This window comes from Aptenodytes patagonicus, chromosome 4, assembly GCF_965638725.1.
Source record: "Aptenodytes patagonicus chromosome 4, bAptPat1.pri.cur, whole genome shotgun sequence".
In the NCBI taxonomy this organism is placed as follows: Eukaryota; Metazoa; Chordata; class Aves; order Sphenisciformes; family Spheniscidae; genus Aptenodytes; species Aptenodytes patagonicus.
In genome coordinates, this window is record NC_134952.1 from 84426085 (window position 1) to 84447434 (window position 21350).

General features: G+C 45.3%; 1 protein-coding gene across 5 annotated transcripts in view; it reads left to right on the top strand.

Annotated features, from left to right (window-relative positions):
* Positions 1 to 21350, top strand: part of SLC4A4 (solute carrier family 4 member 4) — a 230496-nt gene that overhangs the window by 129529 nt on the left and 79617 nt on the right. For 4 of the 5 annotated variants that reach the window (XM_076337456.1, XM_076337457.1, XM_076337458.1 and 1 more), the window contains 3 exons: positions 5701 to 5836; positions 11666 to 11826; positions 14504 to 14683. In XM_076337456.1, the coding sequence (XP_076193571.1) occupies positions 5701 to 5836; positions 11666 to 11826; positions 14504 to 14683 (477 nt within the window). The remainder of the gene's footprint in view (positions 1 to 5700; positions 5837 to 11665; positions 11827 to 14503; positions 14684 to 21350) is intronic. The other variant, XM_076337459.1, reaches the window with a different exon arrangement.

Consider the following 21350-nt stretch of genomic DNA (forward strand, 5'->3'; position numbering starts at 1 on the left):
CTCCCCAGTCTTCTGTCCTTAGGAGCAGTTTTGCACTGTCTGTAGTCTGCAGAGCTCTGTGCTTGTGTTGCACTGTTTGTGACCTGCAAGGCATGAAGCCTAGGTAGAGAAGGGGTTGTTGCTGTCAGGGGGGATTAGAATAGTAAAACTGCCTGGTTTGCTGCTCTCATTGGTAACGCTGACTGGAGCATGGGGTTTAGTCATCAGTTATCCTTAGTAGAAGTTTACCCCCAGATAGTGCCTTGAATTGCATCTAAAAACGCTCAAACTCTGGGGCTTGTCTATGCAAGAACGGTCAGGAAATGAATGGCAGTTGATCAAAGGTATAAATGATAAGGGAAATGATTAAACTGTGTGAGGTCTTGTATCAACATTAACACACAATTAAAATTGTTTTGGGTAATGGGTTCATTTTGGAAGTGAAGTCTGCTAAACTAGAAAGAAAAGGACTTTAAATCTGATAAAAGTGTCTGCACAGGTGTTTCACTTAACTAGCTCGCTCTGACTTCAGGTGGATTTGAACCAAGTTTTGGCTGAGTGAGGGCGACCCCAGAAATTAATGGGAGTATAATCCTGTCCTATTTTAATAAGTGTATTTGGAAAGCAGGTTTGACAAATAGCCTTCATTGATAATGTTGCCACAGGCTTTGAGGAAGGATTTACATCAGGTCTCTTGGGGATTTTTGTAGCTGCCGATGTACTTCAAAGTCGCGAGAACTTCATGTTAGATGGTCTCTGTGGCCTTGAATGGAGGAAGCAGTTGACTGAGGTGTGCAGGTCCCAAGGGTATTTAGAAGTGTCACTGGTAACAGCAAGCTGAAAAAACAGAAGGAAAGCCGTGTTGGTTGATTGGAGAAGAGGCTGGTTTACTTGTGCATCAACAGAAATGTGGCCCCCCCCCATCCCAAGGCAGCATCGTACACCTGGAGAGCCGGGCTATAACCATCTTCCACCCATGACAAGCGAGGCACTTGTAACTTGGCACTGAAGCAGGAGGTGACTTTAGGATACTTGCCGACACCACGAAGCCTCCCGGCATTCCCGTGCGCAGCAGGGAGCACCGCAGGCACTGCGCCTGCTCTTCCATCGTGCCGGGCAGCGAGGGAGGGCTCCCCACCAGAGCCAGCAGCTGCAGGACTGGGACTGATGTCGGGCTGGGAAGTTCAGCTGTGGCTGATTTGAGGTTGTTGTGCTAGAATGTGTCTCTCTCTATTTCTGAGCTCTCTGAGATTTCTCTCTGTTGATGGAGATTGATTTTGCCTTTGGGAACCCGAGGGTATAAATTGTACTTGTAATTGGCCTGAACTGAACTAGGAGAAACTGCTGATGTGTTCATTCTCTTCTGCAAGTGATGTATTTTATAAGCCACCTCATGGACCGCTTGTGACTGAACGCAAGAACAGGAAAGGAAAAAGGGGGAGGTAAGAGGTGTCGCTTACGGATGGCAATACCTCTGTTTAAATGTTGCATTGCAGCATTTTACCACCTGCAATTAATACCTTAATTCCTCTCCCATTCAGGGGAGAAATATAATCCTAGCCATCTAAATCTGTGGATTAGCATTTTCTCTGCTACATGTGTCTGTTGATCATCAGGATGTTTCTTGAATGAGATAGCAAGGAAAATAATATTTAAAAAGACTTAGCAGCAGCAGCAGCTGATCCTGTCGTTAATGGTGCTAGTTCCAGCAGCTCCTAAACTGGACGGATTAGGTAGAAGCGAAGGTGATGGTCAAGGCTGGGGCAGGCTGGCGGGGTTGGTGCTCAAAGGTCGGGCAGGGGGAGGTCTGCAGAGTTCACCCCCCAGGTTAATTGCTCTCCGGTTCTTAAGCCTGATACTCAGCTGTCCGCCCCGTGCTGAGCACACAGTGTTCGCTCTGGAGATTAAGATGAAAATATGTTCTCCTTGCTAAAGAGAGCACATAAACAACCCATAAACGGCCCATTAACCTACAAAATCGCAATAAAGAACGTGGTAAAGCAAGCCATAGGAGACCTGTGACCCAGCAAATTCCTTAATTGGATTTTGAACCTTATCATCTGTGCTAAATGCAGCTAATAGGAAATTAGCAAAAACAGAAGAAAGAAGAAAAGAAAGAAGGGGTGTGACGTATGATGCATGTCCATGTTTGGTGGGAGCATTTCTGTAATACCTCTCATGATGCAGTTCAGTGAGCAAAATGTTGTGGGCGGTTGTGGAATTATCGTGTTATGGGATCGCGAGTATCAGGGTAACGCTTCCATGTAATAAAACCACTTCAAAATGACTGAAAAGAGAGAATTTTCCCATCGGCTGCAACCGATGCCTTCAGCAGCTCTAGAAGCTCTGCAGTCACTTCTCTTACAGGCTGTTCCATGCACCAACCGCTTGCTGTGCTCCACGTTGCTTTTTGAAGCGCTAGGCTGTGAATTTATTTTACTGCTTTTCTAGCTGTGATACTGAAATTCCGTTCAGAACATAAAAGTATATTGAGAGTCATTAGTGCAGATTGAGAGGGAAGATGATGGAACATGCATGTGCCGGGTACTCTGCCGGCAGGTCTTGCTCTTCATCTGGAGGACGACGGCAGAGTTCAGACACCATCAGCCACGAGCTGTAGTCGTTCAGCTTAAATTCCCCAGGCCCTTTCCACCGCTGTGAAACCACTGGACGGCTGGAGAGTGGCAACCGCTTGATCGTGGTGTTCTTCAGCTACGTTCAAACCAGCTAAGGGAAGATGAGAAAGCAGATCATGCAAGTCTTGTGGGCTCATGCAATAAGCTGTTTTGTGTTCTTTTGGCCAGGCACCGTCTTTTAATTCTCTGTATTTAAAGGCCTTAGCTCTATCTTGGGCCTCTATTTGAGTCGGTATTGTTTCCTACGTGCACCTAGCGAGAGATCTCTGCCCTGAAGCATGTGCGAGAAATTGAACCCTGCCTCCTGATGCTCGGGCGCATTAGTTTCAGCAGAAGCTTCTGGCACCGGTGGTTGATTGGGGCTGACTGTATAAAGATGAGCTCAAGTGTTATGCCTAATTGCATTTTTAGAATAGGATCATCTTAATTATTTATACTAATGTTTGTTTTAAATGTGTTTTAGACGCAGTTTTTTAGTTCAAATTGCTTTTATAATTGCAAGGACAATTTTCATGCGTAAGGTTACGTGTTTGCAGATATATTTTGGAACTGTTCTGCAAAGTGCATCTGCTACATCCAAGTCAAATAATCAAATAGTCATTATGCACCTCACAGATTCTGAGAAATACATCTGAGAAAAAAGACAAATTCTGTAGGAACTAGTGGTTATATAACAGTGCTAATTACCAAGAGGGTTAATGTGTATTTTTCGGTAACTAAATGTCTGTAAATTCAGTTTAGCAATATTTTTCTCTCCTGTTAGGAGCATATCGAAGGAAAGCTTTTGTTTTTGTGGGAAGTGATGGATTTTCTGAAAGGATGGACAGACGGGAAACGCGAAAGCCTTCGTGTGGCTTGGGAGTTTTACTGTACGATGGGCAACGTGTGGCTTACGTGATGTAGTGGCAGAGGCACAGACCAGCTGGTCTGTGTTGGAAGGCTGCTGTAGCACATGTTCCGAGACAGTCGCGGTTAAGGTAACTGTGGTTATGGAACGGTACCCTTGAGATGATGAGCTTGGGAAAGGAGTGGCGATAGGCAGTCACCAGGATGTTAATTATTTCTGCTGGGGATTGGCAAGGGCTCTGCTACACGTCTCAGGGAGGTGAAAATGGTGGGGGATAGCGGATGGGGATTTCTGGAAACGGGTGTAGACCAGCACTAGTTTGTGGTACCTCAGTGGTAGCAGATGCACTTTGCAGAACAGTTCCAAAATGTATCTGTGCAGACAGGATGGTAGCGCTGGAAAACAGATTGATGCGCCTAGCTGACAGGTAGAGAGGCTGAACTGTTATGCTCCGTACTGAGGGTTGGTCAGGGCTTTTATAGATTTCCATAATGGGATTGTGTTTCTGTGATGAAAGGCAATGCTGCTGAGGACTTCATGACAGGAGAAAGGAGGAGCGTGTAAATGTCCTTGCTCCCGTTCAAGCGAGAGGAGGAGATCACTTTCCAGCCCATTTAGCAGGACATGCAGTACTCTGAAGACCTCTTCAGAGGCTGCTTTCTCTGGTGCTGGGTTGGGATGTTAAGGAAGGGACACGTGGCTCCTCTGTAAACATTTAAAGCCAAAAGACTGGTAGGTGCTAGGGTGCCCAACAGCCCTTACTCTCGATACCATCCTGGCCTGAGCACTGCAGGGGTTTCCGATGCGTGGCTCTGTGTGGTGTTACCCCTCTGAGTTGCAGAGCCAGCGCGGGGCAATGTTGCTTGGATGCCCGGGGAATTGCAAGGGCGTTTATGACTGCAAATATACTTTCAATGGAAAAGAAATCTGTTCTATATTACGAAAGCATCATCGCCCTAACTGACAAAGAAATGAATTTGCATCAACCTTTGCTGAGTAATTTAAGAAGAAAGCTATGAAAGTTTCTTAAAAAAAGAAAAAACAAAGGTGGGGGGAGGAAAGGGCGTGTTTCTTACGGGTTCCTTTTTTCACATTACAAATTGAGACTTTGTTTACCCTGGAAAAATCAATGGTGATTGGACACCTGGTGTAATTAATTATTTTGCAACAGACAGACAGCTGATCTTTTGAAAAGAAAGGAGTTTTTAGCAGAAGCGTTCAAAGTTCATAGTCTGCTGTTTAACTCTAATGCTAATAAACATTCAGCAGAAAGGATGTCTGTCTTAAAATTTCACATGATCACACCTTCGTTTTAAGGTGATACTGTCAGAAAAAACCTGTAGACCCCAAGAAGTCCTCCAGCAAGGTGACTCTTGCGGCATGAGCTCCAGCTGCCTTTGGGAGATGCCCTTAGGTCTTGGGATGTAGACAGTGATGTTCTCGGTTTTTAATTTTGAATCACGCGTGTTTCTTAGCCAGGAAGACGTTTCTGCTAATTTTTCTTGAGCTAATAACGCAAATGAACTTTGCTTGTGCTGTCAAAAGAGCATGTGTTGAACATAGTTTCTTTTGCCTAAATGGGCAGTCTTTTCCCAATGGGAACAGTTGTTTTTTTCCAGTGCATTGGTGCCTGACTAAATGCGTTGGGTCGCATTCTTCATGTATAGATGAGACAACCTTTCTGTTAAATATTCCTGTGTTTTCCAGCAGTAGGTCTGGGGAGGTTACAGCCTGCCGTGCAGGCCAATGGCAGCCCGAGCTTTGTTGGCAGGGAGGGGAAAGCCAGCTATGGGATGCTGTCACAGCAAGCCCCAAAATAGTTTGGCTGAAACTGGTTTTACGTCATATAAAAAAGGGGGCGAAGGATCTCAGCTGATCAGAGTACGAAAGGTCCTTGGGCACGCACCATAGAGCATATTGGTTTTGAGCTTGATAGCGCTTTTTTTACAAGGGCTGCAAATTGCTGTAACATAGTTAAGGACTGTAGGAAGAGGCAAGTTTTCCTGAACTTTACTCCCAGCTTGAACTTTTAAGAAGTTAAGTGAGAGGCAAGGAAGGGGAGAGAGGGAGATAGACGCACCCTCGCTCACGCCCCTCCGTCCGCAGTGACTAGGATGTCAAATGGAAAAGACAGCCTGGAGAGACAGCTGAATGGCTTTGGGGAGAAGGGGAAGGAGAGGAGCCGCACATCCCTGGTCATCTCTCGGGCCGTTAACCGCAGTATTTTCACCTCTGCAGTCTCCCCCGCTGCCGAACGCATCCGTTTCATCCTCGGAGAGGAAGATGACAGCCCGGCGCCCCCGCAGCTCTTCACGGAGCTGGATGAACTTCTGGCTGTCGACGGACAAGAGATGGAATGGAAGGAGACTGCAAGGTGGGTTGGTTTTCTTTTACCCCAAAAGGGAAGGGCAGCTGCACAGGACCCCCGTGGGAAATCCCTGTTTCACATTCAGTTGCCCTAATATCCGTGCTACAGGGTAGCTTGGAGAATCCGCAGAAAGGAGCCTGTACAGTTCAAATTACCTTTCTTTGATAAATGAGAGGATTTGAGGTTTTGTTTAAATATTCCTTTAAAACAAAAACCAGAAGAAAATAGAGTGCCAGATTTATTTGAATAGTTTTCCTGCAGAGACCCAACAGACGTATGGGCTTATTAGTGCTTTGCAAAGCGTGACAGTGTCTTGGCCAGAGTTGTCAGAAATCGGTGCCTGAATAAAGCTTCTGCAGGTGTGTCAAAACTACTTCAATTCTGTTGCCCAAAAGTAGATTTGAGCCTGACCCCACCGCACACCGCAAGTTGGGAAATTCTGACTGTGTCCCTCTCCTAGCGAGTTACTGATGAAATTCATTTTAAACAGGCAAAAAAACCTAAAGGTTGTTTCTTTTGAGGAAATTATTCAAGGTGTGCGTTAAATGCTGGATTGGGTTGCCCACTTTGAGTTTCTTGGTTAGGTTCTCTGCCTGTTTCTTTGACGCTGCTCTTGGTTTGGTCAAAAAACCATGCCAAAACCATGGTCAAAAAACCATGCCAAAAAACTGGCATGTTTTTTTGATCTGGTTGACACAAGTTACATATCGTTTATTTCTGAACACCACCGAAAGAGCCATTGGATTGGATTCATGATCTAAAGGCTGCTGTTTAGCCTCTAGCCTTATAAAGTTTTGATTTTTTTATACAGTAAAAATATTTTTCTTGGGTTTGCCTTAAAAGGTAAACCCCTAATCGCAGTCTGGTTGCTGTGAAGGCCTGAAACGTCCCACTGGAAAGAGGTGCTCATCCAGCCAGAGAGCAGTCTGGGGCTCTACCTTCTCTCTTCCCAATCCCCTTCGCTTAACTTGGGGCTTTTTGTTTTCCTTTATTGTGGCTGGGCTAAGCTCTTTCCCCACTTTCCAGTCTTAAGGGCACCTACTGTGTTCGTAGTTAGCCCGTGTTGTTTGGTTACCTTAATCTTCTTTACCTGTGATTTAATGAACTGCTGCACCACCTACCCCTTTACCCCCTTATCTATCTTTATTTTTACTTCTCGTTCACTCGGAGAACCTATTTAAAGGCTTTTCACCTTTTACTCTTTAACTTCCTACTTGTTGGTCATCCTTTTCTCCCTTTATTGCTTTTCTTTCCTCTTATCATTAGTTCAGTACTTGCATTTTGTCATCTGTACCGCCCACCTCTGCTTTTTACAGCAAATTATGCTTTCCTCTGTCCGTGCATAGGTCTTTGGGAAGGGGTTTTAATGGCAATTTTTAAAAGCTTTTTCACGATTTGGGCCTTAGTGTGTGGTATTTCTTAACGAGCAGTCTCTTCGGTCTCTCCTTTATAGTATGAATATTGGGAAGCTCTGTTTTCCTTATGTCCACAAATGTCAGCCATCAGAAGAAAGATGCCCTGTCCCCTGCGTGACAGATCACAAAGCACTTCTATTTCTTGAGGGACGTTTGTCAGGAGCCCTTTGCTCTTATTGAGTTCAAAGGACCTTACAGTAGGATATGCCTGCACTCTTCACAGTCAGGTGGCTGTAGAGAAAAAGGGAGGTTTTCTTCTTCTCTAGCAAATGATTTCTGGTTTTACGTGTTTTCAGCGTCTTTGGTAGAAGTGCTAGATGGAGCTGTATTTATGATTCTCTCTCTTTAAAGAGGCATGTATATATTACATGCTTTAAGCACCCTGTTGAGGCACTGTGCAATTCCTAAACTTGGCCCACCCTCCTGACTTGCATGCTGTTTTGTTGATAGTGATCTTGCATAGTGTATGGTTGTTCAGGATTTTTCAGTATCTTCCTGAAATGACTTAATCTTGCACAAAAAAACCTGCTGTAAGCTACGGAGCGGCTCCTACTGCAGGACGTACCAGCTAGAGCTGGCTAGCTCTGTGCTTCAGCGGGCAGAGGAGCTGCCAGCTACGCAGCTCGCTGCAGCTCTTTGGTCTAGGACTTGAAAGAGCATGGAAGCTGTCAGGAAAGGGTGTTTGTATTAAAAGGGTTTAGCAAATGATACCGTCCCTCCCAGAGCTGTTCTGCTCAATAGAAAAATAACTGGTACGTGTCACGGAAAATTTCTAGCAAGAACCTTAAAGCTACTGATGAGAAGATGTTTCCAGAAGGGGACCTTTAGTTGCCCATCCTGGTTCTTGATTCATGTGAGTTCAGCTGTCTGTGTTGCAACCCCGGTATAAACGGGCTATAGTTGTCCCCCTGCACATGGTGACGTTTCTGACAGTAGGTGAGATCAGCCCGTGCCCAGGGCCTGAGGATGCCATATTCCTTTGCGTGGTCCTGTCGCCTGTTAGCACATCATGGTGCTGGGCCATGGTTCACCATAAAGGGCCATTTTGGAAAAGTGTGCTTAGCGTACACAGGGTTTCACAACAAAGCCCTGTAAATGCATTAGAAATAGAGCAGTAAAAGGGAAGGTTTATTGCTGTTAAAAGGTAACCTGAAGATTTGGGTCACTGGGTGCTCCTTGTTCGTTTTGTTGGCGCTCGTAATCGATTTATCTGGTACGGATGGACAAGTTCTTGCACTAACATGTGAATGTTTGCATTTCAGCGGTAGTTACAGGATACAGAGCAAACTGGGAAAAGGAAAAGACCTGAAGCAGCTGGAGGCCACCGGTCTATTTTGAGGCTCAGTACAGTACTTTTGGGGACCAAGGTGTGTCCACCGTAGTGTGGGGATTGTCATTCTACAAGGCAGGGAGATGGCAGAAAGATCATGAGGTTGCAGAGAAGAGGAATGAAAGGACTGTGGGATGGTGGACAAGCTTTTTTAATCTTCTAGTATGGTCTTTTTTTATTATATAGGCTCCGTCAGGCAGTACATTTATATCCTTCACCTTTTACACATTATAACAGTAGCACACCTTTTACGCAATCCTTTTTGGAGCTCTAAAAATAAACAAAAGATGGCCCTTGCATCTTGGTTAGCAGAGATACTAGCTGTCTTGACAGTATGCGTACACTGACTATACCGCTGGCTCCCAGACACGCGTTCGAAGTGCAGGGTGTTACTCTGGAGGCAACCAGGTGCGCTGGTGGCAGATTCTTCTCACAAGTCTCAGCCCTTTGGAGCTAACGATGCTGATAGGTACCTGAACTCAGAAGTCCCCAGTGCCAGGAGACCCTTGCTGGAGCCGTCAGCGTAGTTTCCAGGGCCCAAGAGGCATAACAGAACGTGGGTGGTTTATGTCATACCTTGCTGCTTCTCTGATGTGGTCACGGGAATGTTTATGAGCTATTGCAAGTGAAGGACAGCTGGCAGACGGGAAGAATATGTAGAAGTCAAGAACAGAGCGGGATAGAGACGAGGAAGGTAATTTGTTTGTTTTCTCAAATAACAGTGGAGATAATCTTTTGCCCTGAAACAGTACGTTGCTGCTAGGCTGCGGACAGCATTGCTTTCAACACCCGGGAAGCTCTGCTGAGAGCTGTACAATTGTATATTCACGTGATAGGAAGCATTAACCCTGCAGCTGTCTCTTTTGCCCCCTCCACCGCCCTCTGCCCTGCAAGTCCGGCACTTTTTTCCGGTGCTCGGCAGCTGCCCATGCAACTTTCTGGTTGTGAGCGAGCTGTTCTGCAGAAGCAGGTTTTTAAAAAAAAAAAAAACAAAACCAAAAACCAACCCACAAAGAACAAGGCATTGGTTAAACGTATAGAAAGCCACGTGGACAGCTTTGGTTAACTAAGTGCTCGCGTTGGTTTGTATAGGAGATGGTGTCCACCAGGGCTTCAGAGGGGACTGAAGAACCAAGTGTCTAAAGCTGCTTCAGGGTGTTTGGAAGGCACCTCGCTGTCACTGAATGCCCACTGGAATGGACGGGCGTGAACGCTCCCTGGGAAAAGGGTTATTCTAGGGACTGCGCTGAATACAGCAGGTGGTAGTTCAAACAGGTTTGCGGGTTAAAATTTGTTTTATTGTTGTTTGTATTGTGGATTATGGTGAGAAAAGTAAACAGAAAGCAATTGTTGACAGTGGTGAACAATACGCTTTCACTGAAAAGACAAACGCTTTGTAATTTGCAGCCTTTATGCTGTTTCAGGGTAAACTGTGTCTCAGTCACACATAATATATAGCCTTTGAAATTCAGATTTGCAGCTGCCCAAGTCCCTTAGGTGTCCTAGGAAATACCTAGATTTTGTGAACAAAATAGAACCTTATGAATTTGAGATCAAATTCAGTCTTTTAGCTTGAGTTAAAAAGCAGCTTTAAAAAAAAAGTCTCAAAAAGATATTATTGCAATTGAAAAGCATAGTTGATTAATCCTCAAATAATACATTTTTTCAGGATTAAATATAATTTCGCTCGGTGTTAATAATATTCTTTTGAACCAATTTATGAGCTTCCTTACCTTTACGTGTGTGTTTTTGGTCTTAATAATCCCCTTATATTAGTCACTGGAATTTTCATTGTCCACATCTATTAAAATAGTATCTCAAGACAGGATTAAAAAGCACTTCTGCTTTGCAATTAGCTGATATTAAAACGCCTGCCTTTTCCTGCACTCCGAGCTTATACCAAAGCCATAGCTGGCTGCTGCAATAAAGGAAAAAGACCTGTGGCATTTCTTTCCTTTTCCTGGCGCAGCGAAGGTCCGAGCCAGGTAAAATCTCCTCCTCAAGCCCCGCAGAAGGAGCTGCTTGCTCCGTCCCGGGCCGCCCACCCGTGCAGACCCCTGGCTGGGTGCAGCGGAGCCAGGGGCAGGGTCAAGCCTGGAGGTGGAGGAGGGCTGCAGCCCGGCGCTTGGGGAGGTGAAACCTCCTGCTTGCCTGCTGTTAGGACATGGTTTTAGGGGTGTAAAGAGAATTTTGCACAGCACAGGATTTAACCTTTGCCCCAATCTTCAACTAGAGATGAGCTTTCTGTTTTTTTCAGACCTACTTTGTTAAATCATTAAACAACGGCTAGAGAGTAGACGGAAAGAATGAGCCCCTTAATTTGTGGCTTTTCCTTTCGTGGCTCACTTGTTCCGCTAAGAACATCTTCAGATTTGGTTGGGATGTGCTCCTCTCCTCCACCCTTTACCTCATGCCAGCCTGTGGGTATGGGGCGGTATTATTTGGTGCTGCTGAGTTTTGGCAGTGGCTGAAGTTTCCAGATTTTATTGTCTGGATTTGAATACTCGAATACAAGTCACCTTATTTCCAGAAACGCTGATTTAATATTTTTTCCCCCCATCCTTTTTGTGGAGCTGTGGTGCTCAGCCCTTCTCACTTGAGATGATTTAAGTGTGAATAATTAAGCTACCTGACTTTCTCTCCGTTGGGTCTGGCGGAGCGGCGGTCGAGTTGTTGTGGTTGGTTTGATGCGGTGTCGGGTTAGGGACTGGGTGTGCAGACTGGGGAGGGAATGACCGGATCTCGGCTGAGTTGCTGAAGCTGCCCGTGTACTCTTGGCCTGGAGCAAACATCAGCTAAAGGGTGTTAGTTTAAGTCCTGGTGAAAGCTATTAGAGATAACATGTTTTACCTCACATTTGCAGTAGTTTACCAGCAGGCAGAGCATTATCGCTGCTCAGCTGACACATAACCGATTCATTAAGCCTTTGCAACTTGATCGTGGATTTGTGGCCTCGGAAACGTGTGGGAAAATGCGTGTGCTTGACCTTGTCTGTATGCCGTGATGGTTCAGCTGTCTCGCTTCTTTGAGATGTGTGTCTGCAAGGACCCAACAGCTTTAATGCAGTCTTGTTGCTCTGTCCTTTCCTAGGTGGATCAAGTTTGAGGAGAAGGTAGAACAAGGTGGGGAGCGATGGAGCAAACCTCACGTGGCCACCTTGTCCCTGCACAGCTTGTTTGAGTTAAGGACGTGTATAGAGAAAGGCTCAATAATGCTGGATATGGAGGCCTCTTCTCTCCCGCAGGTGGTGGGTAAGTAAAGCTGCCTTGGCTCTTTCTCTCAACTCCTCCTTACAAATTTTTACTAACCCTGATGCCATCATCAGGGATGGTTTTAATGAAAAAGCACTGCTTTTTCACTAAAAGAGGAAAATAAATTAATAATTCTCCAAGGAATAACAGGGAAAACTAGAAAGTAGATGGAGACAGATAACAGATAAATGACAGTTCTTCTTCTTAATTTGGGAAGAAGAGTAAAAGAATCGACTTCAGTGATCATTAGTGCTTACCTTGAACTGTTTTTTGGTGATCATACGGAACCATTTGGATCCTGAAGTACACATCCTAAGTTACATCCTAAGGTATCGCTATGTGTGTGTGAAAGGAATAGCAACACTGACTTAATTTATGCTCACTACCAGAAACGTGACAGGTAAAAGGCCAGATCTCTCAGGACAGAGATACCCGGCAAGTACTGCTTTGTGCAGAACGTTGGCCCGCGTGGTCAGACCATAGACTGCTTTCGGATGAGGTCCCGGGGTCAGCCACTGAAGGGAGGTGGGGCTCTGTTTAGGATGGGGTGCTCCCCTCCAGCAAAGGAGAGTGCAGAGCAGCCACAGTACCAGCTGATGCTTCATTCTGCCGAACGGGATGGCGATTTTTCTGCAGTCCGTGGCCTGGGATGACACTTAGTGACATTGCTGAGAGCTATACCATGTTCCCGATGACGTGTGAGAAAACATAGGAAAATAAATTTTACAAGTGAGCCATCCAGCAGAGCTACGTTTAACCAAAACACTGAGTTTAGAAGCCATTGTGTGAAGAGGTGTAGAAGAGCAAAATGAAATAACCCCCCCACAAAACTCAGTGTTTTGAACTATAATCTTGGGAAGCAGGCTCAAAATTGTCCTGGCATGAACTTACCACACATCAGGTGTTGCACTAGTTTGTAAGACTTGGAATGACAAAAGCTGCCTCTGATGTTATCTACAGAGTTTTGAGCTTAGTTTTGTAGGTGCTTATGGTGCCATTTATCTTCCTTTATTTTTGTGTCTGTGTATCCAAATGCACAGCTTTACAAAGTTTAAAAAAAAAAAAAAATCCGAAAACCTCTGAAGTTTTATGCTGAAGCTGAATGTGCTTCAGAAGATAGCAGCTGATGTCAGCAGTCCAAAACTTTAACCCTCAAACATTAGATTTCTTTGTGAAGTCACTTTGAGATGTCACCTTCAATATCCTTCTTCCACACCCAAATTAAATCTAATTCCTGGGAGATTAAATTACAAATCAGTGGCTGCTGTTGCTGTAACACCATCCCAAGCGGGGTATTTTTGCTGGTCCAGATCCTTAATCAGATAGATAGGGATGTCCAAGAAGGCTGCAGACGTGGTTTCCAGAATTATTTAATCGTGACCACTTGGTTGGTGTCCAGTAGTGACATGCAGGAAAGAAAAACTCAGAGCTCCCTTTGTTGATGTCGGTTATATCAAACATGGAAGGGAAGAAATACTTGCCAAATGGAGAAGGATAAACTTGATGAAGAAGGACGTTGTTCTGAAGGAAGTATTCCAAAAATCACTAACAAAAAATACGAGCAACAAAAGCGTACAGAAAAATGGCACTTTACAAAAATAAACCTTTTGCCAAACATTTTGTGTAACCGTACCTACATGCGTATAATCATCCTTTTCTGAGTTTGGGTGGAAGAACTAGGCTTTTTTCCTTAGTGATTTGAAGAGGCATTAATTCTTGGGCAGCATATAGAAGATGACTTTCTGACTCACTGAGTTAGCAAATGTGATGCATGTTCTGCCTCCACTTTCCCATAACTTTTATTATTAGCACAAATAAAAGTTACCGGTAGACAAATAAGAGCTGCCACTTTCCCTTGGGGGACAGCACGTTGACTGAAGTAATGAAGGGAGCAACTTAATGTGAGATTTAATGCACAATAGAGATTCTTAATAAATCTGGCTACCTTTTTTTTTTTCTTTCTCCTCTGGGATAGCGGAGCAGAAAGGAGGGAATTGATGGAAAGTGAGCAGTCTTTGCAGTGAGCTGGGAGCCTTTTTTTCCTTCAGTTACAGGCAAAGCCACATAATAGGTCCTGTGACAATTGGAGCAAGTTCTGCCTTTCGTAGTTGCTGTCATTTTACTTCAGTTCTGAGAGTGATTTAATTAGTTACTCATCTCCAGGACTTTTTCCTGTCATTAGAGGAGGTTTTATTGGGGGCCTGCAAGGTGAACTCAGGCCTTGTTGAATCTGATAGAAGTTTTACCATGTTGTTTTTGGGAGCATACTGGAACTTGCAATGTAGTTGCAGCTTCTTCACAAAAATACAGGGTCGGAGCAGATTCCCTTTCCGAACTAAGAACCGTCTTATCCTGGGCACAGTTGATTTGAAACAGGCTCAGTGGCGTGTATGAAAATAACAGAAGGGAGGCTCGGTGCAATAGGTACGTGTCAGTGGCTGATGGGTTTTGCTGGATGGAAATGCTTATGTTCCGTTTCAAAAGAAATGTCTAAAAGAGATCCCTGTTAAAATGGCGAAATCTGGTGGTGGTTTGGAGATGGGAAGGAAAGCCTTCAAAAAGGTGGGGTGAAAAGGATCCATCTCTCTCCCCCTGCTCTCCCTTGATGCAGCGGAGTTTCGTGCTTTGTGATTAATTGTCCTCTCCTCTCCCTCACCCCTTTCTTTGCGTGCGACAGAAATGATCGTTGACAATCAGATCGAGACGGGGCTTTTGAAGTCAGAACTGAAGGACAAAGTCACCTACACGCTGCTCAGGAAGCACCGGCACCAGACCAAGAAATCCAACCTGCGCTCTCTGGCCGACATTGGAAAGACCGTCTCCAGTGCAAGTAGGATGTTTACCAACCCCGATAATGGTAATGCAGAGGCTAACTGGCTATAGCCTTCCCTTTTAAAGCAACCCACCAAACTTGCCCGCCGAAAACTAACTGCGTTGCCTTGACAATGCTTTTCTAACCCACGATTAGCATAGCGAGACCCGTACTGATGACTCGTCAGTGGTGGGCTCTGAAGGCTGCTTTGGCCGTGGCACATCGCTCTAACCGTATCTTCACTGGACTGAGTGGGAGAGGAGGGGAGGTGGCAGGCAGGCAGCAGGGTGCAGGAGGCACAGGGAAAGGCAGAGAGATGCTCTTGCAGCTGGCGCGTAGGAGATGATGTAGGAAAGAGAGATTTACAAAAAACTCCAGCTGTGCCTGAACCTAAAAGGCTGATCATCTGAAATGTTTGGGCAGAGACGAAGCTTTCGTGCGCGTTCGATTTCTGTAACAGGTGGTGTCTATGGCACTCTTAATCAAAAATTACGTGATAGTAGCATCTAGCTTGCATTTTATTGCTGTACAGTCATTGTCCAGTGTGGGTAAAGCTGATTTCCATCTTGCTTTATTCATCTTAAAATGGTTTTGTGGTGTATGTTGTGAATATGTCTCTCTCTCTCTCTCTCTAAAAATGGCATAATAGATAGTGCCGTATTTATAGTGGTTTCTATAAATGTGTGTGCGTGCGTGGATGCAGACAGCTATAGAGGCCTTGGCAGTGACTCTGTACTTACCCATACATTGAGATTCGCAGTCTTCTTACTAGTGGTAATCAAAAAAGAGGAGTTTCAAGCTTATTGTCATGCCTTGGAGTTCTGTCAGCTGCCTTCTGTTGCAGTCTGCAAATTTGTCTAAAAGTTGCCATTTTAAAATACCCAGAAATGAAAGCAAGCGAAGAAATTATTTTCTTCTTGCTACATTTAAGGCCTCTTAGCTTTCTGTGTTCTGCTTATAAAACTCACCCTAACATTTCTCCCTAACCTATTATCATACTTTATTAATATTTCCTACTTTTTGTCATCCTTTGCTGTTGCAACAGGCGTGTATGTGCATGTGAAGAATATTTATTGCTCTTGATGATGCATCTTGTCACGTACGAGTGCCCTGATAAAGCCGTGATTAAGTGAATAACAGAGAGGCGCAATAACAGGAATGGAGGGAATGTCCTGGGTGTGCGGCTTTTCGGTGAATATCCCTGCAGGAGTCCAGTGGAGCAAAGAGAGGGACTGTGCTTTGGAGGGCGCTGTAAAGAAATCCCGGTGCTGGGGAAGGAGCTCAGCGTGGCCAGATCAGGTGGTTGGTGCATGCTAAAGATAGGGGAGCCTGTCAAGCCCCCCCTGCTCATTTCCCATTGGCCTCAGGCATGAAATTTGTAAGTGCCTCAGTTTTTTGCCCTTAAGGCAGCCAGGCACTTCAGATCCCTGGAGGATGCCTCAGTCATGTCAGGACTGGGCACCCAGCGAGTAACTCGTGTTTGTTTTCAGTTGGGATTAAGAAATTACGTTCTTTCCAGCACATGCTCTGGGGCTTTCCATTGTGTCCTCCCCGCTGTTTGTATGGGAGGCATCTCCTTTCTCTTAAAAGGAGGAAACGGCTGTTGCAGGTAAAACGCATAAGCGTTATTTGCAGGGATGTCTATAGATACCAGTTACCCCCTCCGTGACTGCTGCTCTTTCTGGACCTTTGAAAAGATGAACGGGTTTGCTTTGAGGAGAAGGATCCTGGCCTGTAGCCGCGCTGTATGGGAGGCAAAACATAAGACAGACATGTCTTTAGAACGCGTCGCTTGGGTGCTTCCGTCGCCTTGTGTGTGGTATAGGGGATGCCCTCAATTCTCGGCTCCAGCCCCAAACCCCTCTCCTGCAGGTAGGCACTGCGACACCGAGGGTTATGGTAACTTGGGGAGATGTTTCCAGGCTGGCCCACGGTACGCTTGTGATTCCACAGTCAGACCTAACCACTCTCATGTTGCGTGGGAGACGAGCAGGTAAACTCCTGACTGTTGGGAGTGCCTCTGTGTTTGGGCAACGATATGCTTTTTTCCCACGTTACAGTTGAACAAGTAATCAATTTAGTGTTTTATTCTGAGTACCTGTCTCAGTGAGTTCCTAAGGCGTAGAAATGTAAAGAAACCTTTCGGATTGAGTCTATGGCATTGCTATGATTAGCGCCTCCTTCGGACCCAGCAAGAGTCTTAACTGAAGGGGTTGAAATGGGCTCTGTTTACAGCGTATATCCACCTTCCACCTCTATATTGCATCTATTTTTACTGCACCGTATGCTTGTAACAGCCTCCTCTTTTTTCAGCAGCTGGTGAATGTCGAATTCTTCCTTTCTGCAGTTGAAGTCATTCCTCGAGGAGCCATCAAAACCTCAGGGTGTTAAAGACAAATTAAAACTTACTTAAGGGGTTTGAAGGTAAATCATGCTCAGTGCATTATTTAACTATACCTTGGACGGTAAGCCTTGTCTCTTCGCTGTACGGAGGTAGATTTTCAGGGCTGGTTAAAGAGAAAATAATAGCGTGCTTATCCTGGGAAGGATGATGCTGACAAAGGGCGGTCGTCTAAGTTCTCACTCCAGCCCCTGCTTATTTTTCATGGCTAAGGGCATCCTTTACTCGGATCCTAGGTGATTTTGTTTTTCATTCCATTCTTTTTCTTGTTCGGAGGGGCTGTGCAGGTCCTGTCTCAGTTGGAGTGATTCTCAAGAAATTCTTTCTTGGCTCTGCTTAGCCCGCTGGCTGACCTTCAGCCACTCCTTTCATGTCGTTTTGCCTCGGTTTCCCCACCTGGGATGTTTTTGCGTTATGAGAATATATAACGCGTTATGTTCCCTGCCAGTTCAAGTGCTTTGAGCCTTAAGGAGGGAGAGACTTAAATACAAAGGGAAATACTTCATGAATAGTTGTTACTGTAATTTATTATTTACACTTTAATGAAAAAGTAACTCCAGAATGTATTTGACCGAGATAGACCACGCTCCCTGGAATTCAATGAGTGCCTCTCATGTGCTTCTAAAGGCAGAATTTGTCCTTTAGACAGATAAAAATTTAATGAGGCCAACAGGAGTGCAGCTGTCTCTCAACATGGCTAATCACAATAATGAAAGTGCCATCAGCCCCAACTTCCCTGGAGTTTCTTTCCAGGGAGGTATTTCCTTTCGGTCTCTACCTTTCGTTTCAGCGCTTTCATCCAATATTCATGCTGCCGCCAGGTTCGTGAGAACGGCAGCCCCTCTGTGCATGGCTCTGCACCATAGGTTTACGGGCTGGTACCTTTGGGAAGCAGCTTGGCTTTCTGCTCGACTGACGTTTAGTGCCGTTGTTAAAAGGGGGAACTTCTCTTCTCTCGTTTACCCATAAAACGCATTGATGGAAATTACAAAGCACCCTGCTCATTTAATGGACACAGTTACCGTGTGTTCATTAAGGGTTGTTAATGAAACGATCTCTACTGAAGCTGAACCAGACCCTGCTGTTGGTTATGTGTAAAAATATTATGCAACTTACCGGCTCTTACTGGGCAATCACAACTGATTTGGAACCTATGATTTTGATAGGTACCTAATTGTATTAAATGACTTTCAAAAACATTTATTTAGGAAACGCTTTAGCGTAATGTCATTAGCATGGATTCTGCCCATGATTTTCCTTCCTTTTTTTTTTTCAGGGCAGTTCGGCTTAAAACCCAAATTAAATAATGACAGATTTCTTCAAGGGTATTTGTTAGATCTGAAATCTGGAAATGTCCCCTGGGCCATGGTTCTCAAAGGTACTGAGGTGCCTGTATCTCAGTTATTTCAGAGCACTTAAATAACTAAGTCTTAGGGGCTCTAAAATTTTCTATGCCTTTCTTAGCTTCATGATAAGCTTGTATAAACTCCTGTTCTGGTATTATGTTTAATCATAATTAAAACTTCTGAATGTGTCCTAAGATATTCTTTACGCATAAAGCAGGAAAAAAGGTAAATAAGCAGAAGTTGCTAAGACTTGGCCTGTGAAAATGAGTGTTTTTCCACTCTGTTGCGTATTGTTGGGAATTTCTCCGTAAAGCACCCCAGTCCGTGGCTATTGCCACGTTCTTATTTCCATCTTCTGAGATGACTGAGCCCTGTGCAGTTATGTGAAATGCCTGTAGAAATTCAGCAACCTAAGAAAGGGTGATTTACCTCCCGCCCCCGCCACTGCCCTGACCGATCGCTGAGCATCTCCAGCCACTCCCTCTGCCTTCGCAAACCCCACCAGGGATGACCGTGGCTCTGTGGTCCCTGGTAGCAGAGTCATCCTCCGCCCCCTTCTTTCATTTCACTGCTCTTTTTGAAGATGAGACTCCGTAGCAGTCAGATTGGCAGAAACGCGGAACTCGGGAGCAGCAAAGGCATGTGCTTGAATGCCTTTTGTTCTTGGCTGCGTCATAAAGATGGATATTTGGATCACGCTTGTGGGAGGATGTTTTCTCAGAAATCCTTTTGCTCTTGGGAAAGAAATTGGGCAAAAGATGGTAATTTCTTGTGTGACATCGGATGGAGGAGGGTGAATCAAAGCACTCCTTTGCTGTCCATTCATCAGGAAAAAGATGATTATCAAAAAGCCGAGCAGACAAAGCGTAATTACTCAAAGTTACCTTACAAAGACACCGCCCTTTTTGTTTCTTTTATCGGTAGAAGGTTGAGCTGTATGAAGTGTTCAACAAGGACGTTTCGATTTTACATTTCAATTGAACTCCTGCAGGGTTTTTCACAGGTTTTTTGTGTGTCTTGTTTTGTTGACTGGCTTTCTAAGAGTTCTTTGTGTCCTTTCCTGGCACAGGGTACAGCACTTGACGAGAAGCCCTGCAATAAATAACGTATATACGCTAGCAGCTCTCCAGCAGTCCTTGCCCAGCTGGCACGCCCTTGGGTTGTAACGCAGGTCTGCCGTGGGTTTGCCCCTGTATAAAATGAGAACCCTGGTCACCGTTCCTTATGCAGGTGCCTGAGGACTGTCTCATCAGTGCTTACCGGTGCTTCGGTGGTGACGTTTGCTATGCGGTTTTGACATTTTTGTTTACAAGCTTCCTGCCTGCCAGCGTTTGGTGTAATTTAACACCTGTGAGAGCCTTTGGCAGAAGCGTTGAAGAGAAGTGGTCGAATCGTACTAAAACCAAGCTGGCAGAGGCTGTAGAAAACTGTGTGTGTGTTTAAGTGTGAGTGTTTAACCACCATAAATAACGGCATGGGAGGCATCACCATGCGGATGGTGTCTGTGCTGCCCAAACACCTCATGAACATTATTTTCGCTGCGCTGACAGCGTAGTTTGGGAACAGTGGAGTTAAAATAACACTTAGGCTGTCTGCAACGCCTTGGCTGATGCACCGAGAGAAGGATAGCTAGCAAAAGATGAAAACTTTTCTCCTCTGAAGTTTTTATTCTACGTTAGAGTTCGGCTTTATTCAGTTAAGCGTTTTTCAACAAACCGCATCCTCAGTCCCTTTAGAGAGTTGAGCGATGGCGTCAGCTGAATAATACCAGCAGAGGAGGAGAAAACTTTTAAGTCAGTCAAGGAATGCTTGGAAAAATCCCACCAATGTATTTAGCTGTTTGCATTATTTGAAGCGTTGCAGACTAAGGTACGCATTTCCAAGCCCGAATTGGCGTGCCTGGGTACGTGCATGGTCAGGATGCTCAGGGTTGGCTCCTACAGGGACGTGACCTGATCTTTTTTCAAACGCGCTGTGTATCTGCCATTCTTATTGACTGCACTACAGCTCGGGACTGCTCAGCACAACTACTGCAGCTGCCTTACTCAGTTGGTTGAAATCCACTTCTGAGATGCCTGGATTTTAGACACCGGGGGTGAAAAACTGGCTCTAGACCTGCCAACTGAACACTGAAAGGTGGAGCCACGGAGGAGATGTGGTGCTCCAAATGAGCGGGCTCACCGCTTTGGTCACCGAACTATGCAGAAACGTGCACTTGTGTGTAACTGTGACTGTTCAAACACTCTGTCTCCTACCTGGCTTGCTTGTGCAATTGCTTGAGCGTTTCTTTTCTTGCCTTTTTTTTTTTTTTTTCTTTGACTTTTCAACTTTGCTCTCTTCCTCCTCTTTGCTGCTGCTACTGTCTCCTGCTTGCACCGCGCAAGCACGCAGCCCACTCGAGAGCTCCGTGCCCTGCCTAGCAACCCGCACGTTGGATGATGAAATCCGAGTGCAGCGCAGCCCCAGCGTGGGATGGCTCAGTAAGTCACGGGCAGGGGTAAGGGCGGGCGGGTTGGGGGAGATGAGAGGAAGAGGAACGGGTAACTCGCACCAGCCGGTCTCCTAACGCTTTGCCGCTGCATTAACAGTGGGAAGACTGCAAATGCGTTCCCTGTGGAACGGCTGCTGCTCTGGCTGTCCGTGTTACCCCCACTATCTCCTCCCGCTGCTCTATTTCACTCTGTTTTGCTTTTTTTCTTCGTCTGGGATGAAACAGGTAGGTCAGCCTGCACGTCCCTTCAGGCGGTGGTCTCCCTCCTAAGCCATCTAGTGGCATTTCTTTCATCTACTGAAGTATCCTTTGGCTGTTAAAAGGGCTTCATGAATTTTGCCACTAATGCAGCGTTATAAATGCAACGAGCTTAAATATTTCAATTTCCGTATAAATTAAATACAAAAATAGGCTCCCTTTGTCACACAGCTAGCAGACCCCACCAGCTTTATCTCTCGGTGATGAGCTGGACTT